The following is a 14965-nucleotide window of genomic DNA, read 5'->3' as shown; positions in this document are numbered from 1 at the left end:
GACACAGGCTTCCTCAAAGGGTCATTATATTTCAAGTATAAAGTAATTAATACAGAGATCTTCAGCTTGCAGCCTGCAAATTGAGGCATGTTACACAGCCTCCAAAATAATTTCCAATTAAAACTTTAGCAGGCTTAAGAGATAAACCTGCTAAATGTTATTATTGAGAGCTAATGCAGAAATGGGTTTTGATGACTGAGCATTAATTGAAACAGGTATTTTGCATTCAGCCATGTATCTTGTGGTGTCTGGTTTCCTTTAAACCATTTTCTGATAGAGTTAAGTATTACAGTATTTTTCTAATGAAGTTACTTTGAAGAGCTCAGGACTTGCACACCATATATCACATAAACCCTGCCACTTGCATTGCTGAAACTTTTGGTCTGTGCTGATGGACCTTTTTTCCCATCTCCTTGTTCCGTTTCACAAATAAGAGACATTTGGAGCTGCTCAGCAGCTGCTATGATGCCCCCTGATGTACTTGTGGGCCTCAGGCAACTCCCCACCAACCAACCCCATTCTTCAGATAATGCTTGGGCTGAGACAAATCTAGTGAAATTGAGACCTTCATGGAGATGCTCAGAAAAACAGGTTATTCCTATGAGGATTTTGATGTTGAGCATACTTCTGTGTCATGACTGCAATGCAGGAATGGCAGATCCTTTTCTGTCTACAGTCACTGTGGCTGTTACTGCCTGTTATGCAACTTTATGGGTTTTCCCTCAGTGTTATTTCCCAAGCAGTGGCAAAGAAATTTAAGTATAAAATTACATTTTTAGAGTAATTAGATTACTGTTTAATAATATTAGTGGTTATTCCAGCCATTAGTATACTTGTGTGGTACATTCATTGGTAATGGAATGCATTTCATCTTGGATCTGACCCACAGCAACTTTGCAGTAGACATCCAGAGGTTTGCTGGAACAACTATTCTGCACAAGAGGTACTCTGCAAGGAGAGGAAAAATGAGATGGTTTTCATAGCATCACAGAATGGTTTTGGTTGGAAGGGACCTTAAAGCTTATCTCATTCCAACCCTCTGCCATGAGTAGACCACAATCCCAGGTTTCTCCAAGCCCCACCTCAACCTGGCTTTGAGCACTTCCACAGATGGGGCAACCACAGCTTCTCTGGCAGCCTGTGCCAGGGCCTCCCCACCCTTATAGTAAAGAATTTCTTCCTAATATGTCACCTAAACCTACTTAGGTCAGCTTAGAACCATTCCCCCTTGTCCTGTCACTAAATGCCCTTGTAGCCCCCCAGCTTGCACAAAAACATATTTTCATCTGTTAAAAACCCAGCCAAACATGTTTATTCCTTAAGCATCTTGTCTCTTCCAGGCCCAGTTGTGCCCTTCTGTACAAAACCTTTTGTCATGGGAGAAGGGCATCCAGGGTACTGGATAAGTGGGGTCATGGGATTCACTTTGCAGTGGCGAGTGCAATTTATCTTCATCATTATTTACCTAAAAGCAGTCTGACAGGCATAGTCATAAAAACAGAATATCTGCAAACCCTTTGCTTATCTTGATAAACTGGTAGATCAGGGCCCTGACTACATTCTACATGTAATACAGTATTGAGTACTGCTGTGGTAAAAACTGCAGGTAGCTTTATTGACAGTCACAGGTAACTACTGTGTGTTATTGACACCAGTTTACACAGACAGGCTGATGTTACGATTTTGTGGCTCCTGGAAAATACAGAACAGTGTGTAAAGTGCCTGACATCCCACCTTTGATGGCTTTAATGTCTGAAATATCTGAAAATATTGTAGAATATTGTAAATTTGAAGATGCTTGCTTATTAGTGTTGAAACAAATAAGAAGACAGTCTTAGACTCCATCTGTTTGTAGGCTGAAAGCTCTTGGGGACAGGCTGTGTTTTTACCTTTAATATATATATGATATTCTGAGTAATGAAGAATGAGAAGCTATCAGTATTGAATAACTTGAGTATATTGATATCAGGAAATGTTTGAGTAAAATGTGATAGCTATTACTTAAATTAGTCAGTTTGGCCATTCTGGATGTATTTCATCACCAAATACTCAGGTTGCACAACAGCTGAATATGAGAATTTTCAAAACATTTGTGTTCAGAAAGCAGTGTTTGTTTCAAGAGGTATGTTCAAAATATGTTATGTTGGAGGTGTTTCTAAATGGTTTACTTGATGAAAGTAAGGTTTGGTGTAAAAGGTCCAGTACCTTAAAGAAGTTTTATCACCTTCCTGTTTTGGGGAGTGAGCATGAGTGAAAATAGGAGTATTCTCAGATATAGAAGGCTCCCTCCAGTGATTAATTTTCTTATATTCCCTGTATCAGTGAAGTCAGGCACATACTCGGGTGCCTGCACTTCTAAGGTACTCTGCAGCTCTGGAGAGATGAGCATATCACACAGTGGAAAAGGGACAGATGAGCCAAGGAATGTCACAGAATCACAGACTGGTTTGGGTTGTAAGGGGCCTTAAAGCTCATTTAGTTTCAGCCCACTGCCATGGGCAGGGATGCTTCAGTAGACCAGGTTTCTCCAAGCCCTGTCCAGCCTGGCGTGAGAATTCTTATCTGCAGTCCTGGACTTTGACATTTTGGTAGCTCCAGTCTGATGCCATGGCTTGAACACCCATTAGTTGTTGGTATGGGATTTCATGCCAGTTTAACTTATATTCTTTTCTCAGATGATGCAACTGCTTAAGCGTTTTTAATTGAGTAGCAGTGAATCAGAAGAAAAACACAGTTTCTTGTAAATGAGGCATCCATAAATCAAGGATAAACAAAGCTGCCTTTGGAATATGGCAGATCTTTTTTCCCATGACAGAATTGCAGACCATTGAGTGAGTGTGTGAAAATTAATGATGCAGGTGAAGAAGATGAATATTAAGTGATGGGAACATACAATAAAATTATAAATAAAAAAGTTGTATTGCAGTTTTATAATACTGATTTTTCTAGGCTTCTAGCAGTGACAAGCTATAGAATGATATTAAATTTAAGACTTATTTATATCACACATGTGTTAACAATGCCAGTTAAATTGTTGGATCATTTAAAACTTTTTTAATGGTTATACCAGTGGTGCTATGTCTTTTCACAATTTTTTATTGTAAGTAGAACTTAATTTACATTAGTTTTATGTTTTCTTACACTTTCAGTGTTAATTTAAATATTTTAATTAGATTCTTTTCCCCACTCTGCTTAAAGCACTAAAGCATGTGTAATGTGCTGTACCTTAGTGAGTCCTTCCCAGTTTTCTTACGTATCTTGGCACATGTGACATCAGGAGGATGTGGCATTTCTGAGATGTGCTTTTGGTTGGGGAAGCTGCTGTGATGGTTGGTAAGCAGAAGTACTGAAATGGGCTTCTTGGACTGGACCTTTCCAGGAAGCAAACCTGACCCTGGGAAAGGATGTCCATGGTCACAGTCTTGTTGGGTGCTAACTTGGGTAACCAAAAAGACTAAGTATATATATGTGTATATATATATATATATATATATATATATATATATATATATATATATATATGTGTATATATATATATATATATATATATATATGTACTTTCCAGAGCTCTCTCTCTTCTGAGAAACAGCATGGTTCAGCTTTGGGTGAGTCTTTAATCACCAGCTAAAGACTTCTCCAAGTAACTTGGTGTCACAGAAATGTTACTTCTTCCTTGGAAGAATGTTCCATGTCAAAGTTTGCTCTTGTTTCCCACGTGGATTTTCTCTCCTCCACTTTCAAATCTTTGTTCAGCTGAACCTTTTTCATTTACAAACATTTAGGAATAAATGTTCTTCTGAAGCCTTGATTATAATTGTCAGATTAGTGAAGTATGTTGATGTCAGCAAACCTCTTAACTGATAGAGAAGCTAAATATTTGTATTCTAGAGGAAAAATATGTAATAAGTCATTAAGAAATTGAAAACCCATGTTTCTAAAACATTATTGTGTATGTTAATTAAGAATGTTAAAAGTTGGTATTTTCAAGACACAGTAGTTATGGCTGGGGAAAAGCCATATGCGGCCTCCTTCTTTGGAAGGATCTCTGCTGTGGAATAATCAATAAACCATCCATGGTGTGTACAAAGAAATAATGAAACTTGACCTTCTGACTTGTTAATATGAGTAGTTTATTCTTTAGGATTATCTGGGTGGGTTTTGTCTTTGGAACCTGATCCTTTTCCAAGTATTTGGTTGTTGTAAAGTGCCTCATGGAGAAATGATAGGGCTAAGACTGTGACCTTTGTTCCAAGCACTGTTCTTGTCCTCATTAGAGTTTACTGTTATTACTTAATTAGCAAATGCTGCAACATAAGCAGAAAGAGGCCGGACAGTGGCTGAATTTGAGGAATGTGTTTATGTAAAAAAACACAACTCTTCCTTGAGCTCCAGGAGTTTGATAAAACGTTGTTACACAACAAAAATACTTTGGTTGAACAACCTGCAACAGGAAATTTGTGCTTTTTTGTAACTACAGGGGATGTAGCAATAATAGTAGTCTGTTTTGTCATAAAACTGATAATGATTATTTCTGGTTTTAAAAAGGTGCAGAACCTGAAACTTCCAGTTGCACATAATTCCTTTATAATTTTGGTGTTTTGGAAAAAAACACTTTTGTCTTTAGTTTCCTCTATAAGGAATAGAATTAAAAATTATTTAACTTTTTTTTTTTTTAATTGAAAATAATCCCATGGCAAAATTGATCTCACTTTGGTGTTTAGTTTGTGGAGAAATCCTAACATGGATTTCAGTTCACCTCAGTGTTGGCGCTGACATTAAAAATGATCGTTCTGTATTTTCTGAACTGAATTAACTCTTGTAAGAGTGAGAGTAGTTTCGCCATTCTTTTTATGTGTTGCAAAAGTATGAGACTCTCATGCCTGGATTACATGCTGTGTGGAAAAAGCATGAAAGAAGGCATGAAACTTCAAGTTTCTTACTATAGGTGTGTGAAAATGCCAGTTTTTGTATATGAAACTTGTTCTTGTCTAGTCTGGGTGAGAAAGTTGTCATGGCATTTATGGCTATGTTGCAGTCATGTAATTTAAATATTTTTTTCTTTTCCTTCAGTAGATGGTTAGCAAAATCAAAACTTGACAGTGGAAGCTGCCATACTCCTATTAATTGTAATTCTTTATCATAACTGGATTACACTGATAATTTCTTTGTTTCAATAGTCTGAAGCTTCACTTGGGTAACTTCAGTGTTTCAGAGACTCACAGAATGATTTGTGATGGAAAGGACATTTAAGCTCACCTGGTTCCAACCCCTTGCCATGGCCAGGGACACCTTCCCCTAGGTGAAGTTGTTTCAAGCCCCATCTGACCTGGCCTTGAGCACTTCCAAGGGTGGGGCAGGCACCCTTATCTGGGCAGCCTGTACAAGGGCCTCACCACCTTCACAGGGAAGAACTTCTTCCTAGTATCTAATCAAAACCTCCCCTCCTTCAGCTTAGTTTAGTTTAGTTAGTCTTTTAGCTTCAGTTTAGTTCCTTAAATTTTTTTCCCATAGTTGTATATATCCCACGGAAGTTTTGGAGTGTTGTTTATAAACATGAGTCTTTTCTAATGTTCTGTATAAAGTGGTGGTGGTTTCAGTGGATCTTTGCTGTTTAGATGACCGTGTATGTAACTCAAATCTTGTGTGGCTGGAGTTTCAGATGTACTTTTTAAACATAACCTCAGTGAAAACAGACAGAGCTGACGCACTTTTTAAGGGCTTGTCTCCGCTCTTGTCTTAACTTCCTTCTAATTCATGCATTAATCCCTGCTTTGCATTAACCAGTTCTTCAGTTATCTCACCTGCTGGGGGGTGATAAAATGTGATTGATGTTAACAGTCTGAGTTTGTAGCATGTCAACTACAACCACTGAACTGCTAATCCAGCCACTGTACTGCTCAGCAAGGAGTTTCGTGTGCTGGGGTTGTGGAATCACTTTTCCTCCTGCCCAGGGAGTGAGTAGGTCAAGCATTCCCACCTCAGGGTAATGGGTCAGGAGTGAAGACCAGCTTACTTAATATGCAAATACAGATATATTCAATTCCAAGTCCCACTACAGTCACAAATGGATTGATTTGAGAGGTTATTGGTCTGTAACACACCCCACACATCCCCCAGCAGTGTCTGGCTCAGTCCTCTTTTGCTGGTAGCTCCAGCACCCTCAGATCTGGTTGCATGGTGCTTTCTCCAGAGGTGATTTCTCTAAAGTCACCTCTGTTGGTCAGTGTCCTGAAGGAAGTCTGTTAGAGTTGAGCTAAAGCGCATCAGGTTGTTTTTAGCTGCTTTCCTCAGCTGCTGTCTTACACTGCCCATCGTGCTTTGTTACATTTGTGTTCTTTCCTACTTCTTAAACAGAACCCATCACCATGACCCCTTCCTTGTGAAGGTGCAAGTAGCAACATAAGGACAGAGGTCATAGGTTAAGGCTCAATATTAGAAAAGAGGTTCTCTGTCTCCCCTTCCCTGGGAGGATGAAGGGGTGATGTAGTGTTGAGGAAATTCTCACTAAAAATTTTGTGTGCTGAGTTGTATTTTGGAGTCTTTGGAATTTATGTGTATTTGTTTTTACAAGGCCTGTTTAATTAAAATTTACTAAGGTTTTCTTGTCAGAACTGAAATGTATTATGAGTGGTTTTGAGTATCTGCAAGTAATAATGATTTTACAAAAACACATTCTTTTTATTTGGACTTTATATAGCAGGCTGTGATGAGGGGTGCTGTATGGTAATGATACTATCTAATTAGCGTTTTTCATACAATAGTTTTCATCAGTTTTTCTTTGTTCTTTTTTTTTTTGTTTTTTAACAACATAGACCATTGCAAATTATTTTTGCTTACTGAAAAGGTAAAATAGACGGTTCATCTCACTACTTTTCATTTGCTTTTTTTCCATCCCACTCTAGTTTTGGCAAGCAGTCTGGAGGAAAGCGAGGATGCGAATGTATCATTTTGGAACCTTCAGAAATGATTGTGGTAAGACAGATTTTTTTCATATGTATATTTAAATCTATTGCTGGTTTCAGCAAATTCTTTCTATTTTACAGCAGAAAGCTTATTGTAGAGTATTCTATGAAATTGCAGTAAAATTGCCTTGATTTCAATTATACCTATGGCTGCTCTTGTAACAGCAGTAGCTATGTAAATTTAATCTAGATGGGTAAATTATGATGATGATTAGGTCATTCTTTCTAAAATTATGCTTACTTGAGTTTCAAAAGCCTAACAGTCATGGCTGAGCTGAGCATTCCTGAGCCAGGCTATGTCAGTCTTCTATCTTGAATATTTTATTTACACCCCCATTCCCCATTTCACGGCTTTTACTGGTCATGTCTGGGTGGCAAATGTTCTTCCTCCAAGCCTTTGCAATGCCACATAGTGTGAAGGCTTGTAGGTAGAAGGAACATGAGAGCCAAGCTTGAAGGGTAAGACTTGTCACCATCCTTAATGTCCAGGATTCCTTCTGCTTCTTCAGAATGCTTACTGATACACTGCCAAGTGCATATATAGATGCGTATATATGTGCTTGGAGAGTGCAGCTTAGTCCTTCCCAGGTTGTTGTACACATGCTGTGAGCAGTTGGAATATTAGGATTGCTTTTCCATTGTGAAGACTGATGTTGTATCCCAGCAGTGTGGCCTGGAGACACAGGCAGATCTGCTCCAACTTTCACTTTAGATGTTTTTAATGGAGCTGAAACAAAGCTGTTTTGCTCACAACCCACCTGTCTGTTAATCAGAATCCAGTCTCCAGACTGCTATTGATTTAGCTGCCTAGATCTAGAATATAGTAATATTAAAACTAGTATTTGACAGTGTCTCTTACTGAGCATGTAAATATTCAGCTTTCATAAAACATTTGTTTCTCATAGTGCATTACCAACTGGGATGTCAGCAGTGTCCTTGTCCACTTGCTGTCCTTTGTGCAGTTTTGCTCTGTGCAGTGTCAGTCTGACTGCTGGTGGGCTCTGATAGCATTAGTAATATGCTCTGTACTGCATCATGTATGCTGCAGTCTGCCATGTAATGCAGGATAAAAGTGCAGGAAACCTGTCTTCATGCTCTGGAGTGAAACAGTTAATTTGTTGTATTCTGAATTGTCCAGTCTCTTCTCAAAGCTGGAATTCTGGGGGGAGATTTATGCCTGAAGGAATGCCACAGGACTATTTGGGTGGCAATGTGTACAGTCATGTCATGGGAGTGCCCCAGGCGCTCTGGTTTGCATTTGCTGCTTTGCATTTTTACTTTTTAATTGTGGCTGCCAAGGATCTGGTGTGCTGAACTGAGCATCTGGTATATTGTGTGCCTGAGTGCTGTGCCTGGGCTGAGCTGAGTCCTGCACCTCAGTGCTCCTGTAGCAGTGACAAACACTCACCCTGTCATATCTATTACTAGGTACTGGGGAAAAGCTCTTTCTGTGAGGGTGGGGAGGCCCTGGCACAGGTTGCCCAGAGAGGCTGTGGCTGCCCCATCCCTGGAGGTGTTCAAGACAAGGTTGGATAGGGCTTGGAACAGCGTGGTCTAGTGAAAGACTAGACCAGTCTGGTCTGGCTGGTGGCTTGACTCACTGCAAGTGCATTTGTAAATTTACATGAAAAATATTTAATGGGCAAAGGAAGTCTTAAGAAATACCTACATCCTTCTTTGGTCATATCACCATTGCAATTAAAAAAATTAATGAAGATAGAAGTAAAAGAGGAGCTTCTGTGCAGTGTGTGCTTCCAGAGAGAAACGGACCCTACTGAAATATTTATTCAGGAAACTAGTGTTGCACGTGTGACTTGAGTAGGCACAACTGTGATGTGTTTTCACAGGAACACAGTATCACAGTAGCTGGGGAAGCCAGCATTGGCTATGTCAGCGGCCTCACACACTGCTGGGTGTTCCTGGAGACAAAGGCACAGCCCAGGCAGCTGTTTGCTCTGTTCTAAAGCTCTTGAATTGTCTGTAATTGTGATTAAACACCAGTGAAAGACACTTGAAAATATCTTGCATCCTTCTCTAGAACTTCAGTATAATTTTCCAGTAGGAAAATCAGAGAATTAAAAGTGCAGAGTAGTTGCCTCATTATATTTATAATCATATTTTACAGGTAAATGTAGCTAAAGGTACTATTATCTGTATTTTCTAGGAAGCACTTCCAATAGTGTGGGGAAAAAAGCATCAGTGTGGTGATGTGCACATTGCTAATGATCTTCACAGACACAAAGTGTACTTGAGTTTCAGTTCCCTGATTAACTCTTATTAATTTATTTTAAATCTTTTATTTTCTCTAGTTTTTAATTTATAACATACTAATTAGGTTTAATACATAATGAATATTTCTCTTCAAGGAAAAGACTTAGGTAGCTACTTTAATGGAGTTAAAGAACTCTATCATTTGCTGGTGACTGATTTTTTTGAGATTTTTTTTTCTTCTCTCCCGTCATTTTAGAATGTAAATCAGTTTTGTAGTGGGAATCCTCTGGGTACAGACCCATTTTAAAGGCCATAGTATGTGGTCAAGTTAATGAGGATAACAGTGTGTGAATGGGCATTATAACTCATATTTTTGGAGGTTGAGTATTGAATTAATAATTTCCCCATTTATCATTTAAGAAGATGGCCCAGAATTGCAGCATATCTTGGTGTATTGAAGTGTCATTATTGGTGTTCCTTGGTGTTTTTATTTTCTTGTTCAGATCTAAGCATACGATTTCAGAAGAGCAGTGTGACATTTGCAGTTAGAAAATATTTCATTGCTGGTTTCAACTACAGAGTGAAACAGGGCAATCCTATGGTTCTCCTTGATTTCTGTGTGGCAGCCAGTGCCTGCGTGAAGCTGGTGGTGTGGGAGCATCCTGCTGCTGCCAGTGTTTGAAGTTAATAAAGAACACCTTTTGATTAGGATATGGCCAGTTAATGTGCTGTTCCAGACTTCTTGGCGCAAGAGCACAAGTCTCCTGTTCTCCTGATGAGGAGCAGCTGAGGGAACTGGGGGTGCTCAGCCTGGAGAAAAGGGAACCTCATCAGTCTCTACAACTCCCTGACAGGAGGTTGTAGCCAGGTGGAGATCTGCCTCTTCTCCCAGGTAAGAAAGGATAGAACAAGAGGAAATGGCCTCAAGTTGCACCAAGGGAGGTTTAGATTGGCTATTAGGGAAATTTTCTTCGTAGAAAGGGTCAAGTCCTAGCACAGGCTGCCCAGGGCAGTGGTGGAGTCACCATCCCTGGAAGGATTTAATGGACTTGTAGATGTGACACTTGGGGGATATGGTTTAGTGGTGGGCCTGGCAGGGCTAGGGGCATGCTTGGACACAACGATCTTTTGAGTCCTTTTCCAACCTTAACAATTCTATGATACTGTATTGAAAATGGAATAATGGGAAGCAGTCTGTGGGACAGTGTCTCCATCTGACTTGATGGCAGGCTGGTTCTCCTGGCTCTGCAGTGGCCCAGGGAATCCGTCCTCCCTTTGCTCCCACGCTGGGACCCAGCTCACAGCATCTGCAGAGAAGCTGAATTCCTCCATAGGGGTGTGATAAAGGTGACACCTCTCTGCCAACAGGAATTTTTAGTTTTAACCAGGTGAAAGCTGGTGGGCTGAGTGAGGTGCTTAGGTGTGCCTTTCTTGTTGATGCGCAGAATATCAAAACCAGTTCTTGTAAATTGTAAGTGTTGACACCTTGGTGGTCAGCTGGACTCAAAATACTGCTCAAGCTGGTGATACTAAGCTGGAAGCTCAGTGGCTTGGGGGTCTTTCCAGTTGTTTCTGATTTACATGTTGTTTTTGTCAACAGCAATTCACTAACCAAAGGAAGCAGGTGGTCTCATTTTCCAACTCTTGTGTGTTTTGACTTAGTGCTATAAAATAATTTATTTATGCTTACGTCTTAGTTTTCAGTTACAGTTGTGAAAGAAAAAATAATTTCTTCTGTCACTGAGTGTTTGTTTTAATTTAACCTTAAAAATACCTGTTTAGTTTGGGGCTTTTTGATAATAAGGGTTACCTGTATTGAAAGAGTCTTTGTCCACCTCAGCATTTTCTCAGGTCCAGGTTAATCTGTCCTGTTGGAGAAGTTCACTGCTTATTTAGTTTCTGTGATCTTGTAAGACTGAATGCAGAAGAAAAAGGATAATGCATTTATTGAAGGAGCTCACATACAAAAATAAAAATTTATATCATCACAGTTTTGGTTATTTAATGAATAACTCTGTACAAAACAAAAATTCCTTATTTCTGGAGGACTTCTGTACAATTTGAGAGTAACATTGTTTCTAGCTAGAAATCCATATTTATGCTACCTGAAGAAGGGCTTCTATATCAATAATCCTAGTGCATTTTTTGATGATACTGGATGGCCTGTCTAAAAAGATTTTTTTTTTGTTTCTTTTTGTGTTTCTGCCTGCGTGCACTGTATTCTTTACACCCTTATACCATTGTGCTTATAGAAGTACTGCAAATAGATATCTTTGGTTCTTGTCCTGTTCCTTTGCAGAGAGGTAGTAAAATTACAGTGAAATGTGTGGCTATCCCTTGCTGGGGGAATTCAGCTTTTCTGATTTCTTTTTTTGACAATATTATGATGTAAGCTTCATTCTCCTTTTCTAACTTTTCTAACTATTGTATCTTTAACCCATGTTACTCATATATGATTTCTCTATGGAATCAAGAATAACCCACAAGACAAGCTCAGCTGCTTGCACCTTCCTTTGACCTTAGACAGACTGTAGGTGTTAGGAAAAAGTGATGTGGAAGCTACATGTGATCATGCTTTTTTGATGGTGTAGTTTGGTTACTTTCCTGTTTCTGTCTGTTAAGTCTTTCTGGGTTTCATTTCTTTGTATCTTTTGGATTTTAATTTTAAGATAATTTACTTGATTATGTGAAGTGAGAGCTGTGTAAGATCATACAGAGGTTCTTCTGTTCCAGTAGTATAGTCTTAATGTTTAGGATTTTCCAGTGAAATTTAGAGAAAAAAAAATTAAAAATAAGCCATTGAAGACAGTAGAAACTTCTGTGTAGTAAATACATTGCCTGCTGCAGCCTATTTGCATGCATGTCTGCCCTGTTTCCTGCTGGGATATATTTTTCCAAAACATCAAAAGGAAATGGGAAAGGATGAGACTGCTTTTTACAGAAAAAAAAGAATTGTAGCTATTGAGATAAAAGGTTTCGTGTTGGCTTTTACTAACAAGATAAATTTACCTAATCTTTAATGCTTAGTCAGAAATGATATTTAACATCAAGATATGAATCAAGTTCCAACCATTTCTCTATAATCCACTGCAAGCAATTAAAAGGCAGTGTGACCTAGGTGAAGTAGCCATTTATAAAAAGCTGGAATATTTAAAGTTGTTTAGCTATGACGGGTGCTAAAAATAAATTACACTTTTAAAAATTACACTACTAAAAATAGGATATTATTCAATATTTCTGCCAGATTGTAAATACACAAAAAATGGTAATTCCTATGTTGAAGGTAAACTTGAAATGAGCAGTGCCTGTAACTCCTTCATGATACATGTGGGTGCAGAAGGCTTTCTACTGATGAGTGACATTGTTTAGAGGAGATGTGTGCCTTTTTTACTTTTTTTTTTTAAATACGCTATTTCCCGGAAGGAAACTGTGGCCTCCGGCTCATTGTAATAAGGCACTTCTGAGATCTGCAGCACTGGTTCTCTGAAACTACCACAGTTGTTTTCTTCAGAAAAGTTTAGCTGCCCTGAACTTATGTTTGTTCCTTCCACATGAACTTCATACGGCTCCATCAGCTGTCAGTGCTATGGAAAAACTGGATGTTTAACCAGGAGCCTGAACATGTGTTTCAGGTGGAGAACTCTAAAGACAATGAGGAAAACATCTTGCAAAGAGAAGTCCCACTCCGGCAGTCCCGTCGCAGGTATAGGAAGATCAACCTGAGGGGTGAGCGTCAGACCATCACGGACAATGTGGATTCCAGCAGCTACATGTTGGTGAGTCTGCTCTCCCTTGGCCCATCTCCTTGGCACTGTGATGTCTGCATGGCTGGCTGGAATGTTCTTTTGGAGACAAAACTGGTGAAGTGAAATAGTCCATGCTTGCCATTTTTGAGAACACTTTTTTCGTGTTGAGGGGCAGTGAAGTGGTTTGCATTGGAGCACCATAGGTGGAAGTGAAGGTAGTAATTGGAAAAGATGGGGTTTTTTGGGTTTAGGGATCTTCAGCTGAGCACTATGAATAAATCTTAACACGCGTATTGGACAGAGAAATGGTCTTTCATCAGTTTTCGTTGGTTTTACCTGGAATTCTTTTGGTAAGATGTAGGAATTGGTGAGTTTATTTTTTTTTCCTTAATAAAGTTGAACTGCGGTTTAGAGATGAGTTATTGCAAATGCAGGTCAACACAGCATTAATGCTCTTGTACTTGGTTATGTTAGCGTGCTTAAAAACAGTGTAGTGGTAGTTTGAGCATCAAAAAGAATAGCAACTCATCTGCTAGTCTTAAATAGCAGCAGAGACTATAAACTCTGCACTGTGGGAAGGCACGTACCTCTGTGGTTTCAGGGCTGCAAAGCATATATGAAAGTTTTTCTTCACCATTATTTTTCAAACTTCCTGCTTGGTAACAGGATATATGTGATCTAGACAAATAATTTAATTGAAAAGAATTGTTTTGGATAACTTGATCTGCTTTGAAAATCAAAGGTCAAAACCAGTACTAGCATTGAATTGCAAGCCTGGAATAGTATTCATGCTCAGAAGAGAAAAAAAAAATTACTTCTCCCCCTTTTCCCCATCTTCCTTTTCATCTCCCCAAAGGAGATACATTCTTACTTGATAGGCTTCAAAATACCTGATGTGTGCAGTCAGACATGAGCTTACAATTTATGTAAACTGATGTTTTTTCTGCATGTTGGTAGCAGTTGGGTCGCAGGTGGTGATTTTAGGCCCTGCACAGCATTGCTGTGTCTGTGACTGGAAGAAAATATGCTGCTTGAAGTTTAACATCCTCTGCCATCTCATTTCTAGAACTGTCACAGATGCTGTATTTTATCATTAGTAAGACGTTAAATTAGTTATTGAAGAAATGAGAAGTTGGACCCTCGCACTCTGGACTCTCACATTCCTAAAGCTTTATTAGGAATTAAATTCCAGTCTGTGTATGACAGAACCTATCTCTGTCTCTTTGGTGTTTGTGACAATGAATAAGCACACAGATAATAATTCTCAGGTTTCATTGCTAAGAGTAGGAGAATCCCAGGAACAGCTGATGGTGTTGCTACCTATGCAGCTTGCCTGGAGGGATGCGTGAGAAGGGACTTGGCATCTTTGTTGTGAGAAAGAACAAGTTTCACGGCTTCTTGAGTGATTTCAGAGGCTGTCAGTTATTGCTACGAGGAGTCAGTGTGGTACACTCACAGGACTGTGGTTTGTCAACAGATGATGTCCTCACTAAGATTTTTTTTCAAGTTGGTTTATTTTTCTTCGTGTTGATTTATTTCATTGTTACCAACAGTACAGAGCACCTGTGCCTGTAGTTGCAAACCTGATGGCTTCCTCAGATTTGGCAGGGGGGAAATATATATGCATACATGAGGCATTTGATACAAAATTGTATAAACTTCTTAAATCAACAGCACATTCCTAAATCTGCTTTTATGTCTGTTAATTAGGAATATATGAGTCCTGTAACACTAGGTATTTTCCTGGATAAGTGAGTGCTAAGTTGCAAAGACTAAATAAACACCTCTCTGCTACCAAATCTCCAAGATTCTGGGTTTTCAGCAGTCTGAACTGAAATACTAATCCTTCTTTTGTAGACTGTAAGCTCCTAATTGGAAAATGTCACACTGAGTACTTAAGGTAGCAAAAAATAATTTGTAACACAACATGTGACTAAGGAATCAAGACACGATAACCAGCTGCCTGTGTGACAAGTAAGGAGAAGTTCGGTTATATTTTTCGATATTCCATTATAAACTAGTAAAGTAATAAATTTATTTTACTTG

General features: G+C 39.0%; 1 protein-coding gene across 14 annotated transcripts in view; it reads left to right on the top strand.

Moving 5' to 3' along the window:
• The window catches only part of RAPGEF6 (Rap guanine nucleotide exchange factor 6), a 124009-nt gene that overhangs the window by 35120 nt on the left and 73924 nt on the right, over positions 1-14965 (top strand). For all 14 annotated transcript variants that reach the window (XM_014253127.2, XM_014253130.2, XM_014253126.2 and 11 more), the window contains exons 5-6: positions 6903-6972; positions 12806-12949. In XM_014253127.2, coding sequence (XP_014108602.1) covers positions 6903-6972; positions 12806-12949 — 214 coding nt within the window. The remainder of the gene's footprint in view (positions 1-6902; positions 6973-12805; positions 12950-14965) is intronic.

Source organism: Pseudopodoces humilis, chromosome 17 (assembly GCF_049639895.1).
Source record: "Pseudopodoces humilis isolate 2021_Gansu_Grassland_sample_001 chromosome 17, ASM4963989v1, whole genome shotgun sequence".
Classification (NCBI taxonomy): domain Eukaryota; kingdom Metazoa; phylum Chordata; class Aves; order Passeriformes; family Paridae; genus Pseudopodoces; species Pseudopodoces humilis.
Note: the sequence above shows the minus strand (reverse complement) of the source record. Positions and strands in the feature narration are given on the sequence as shown.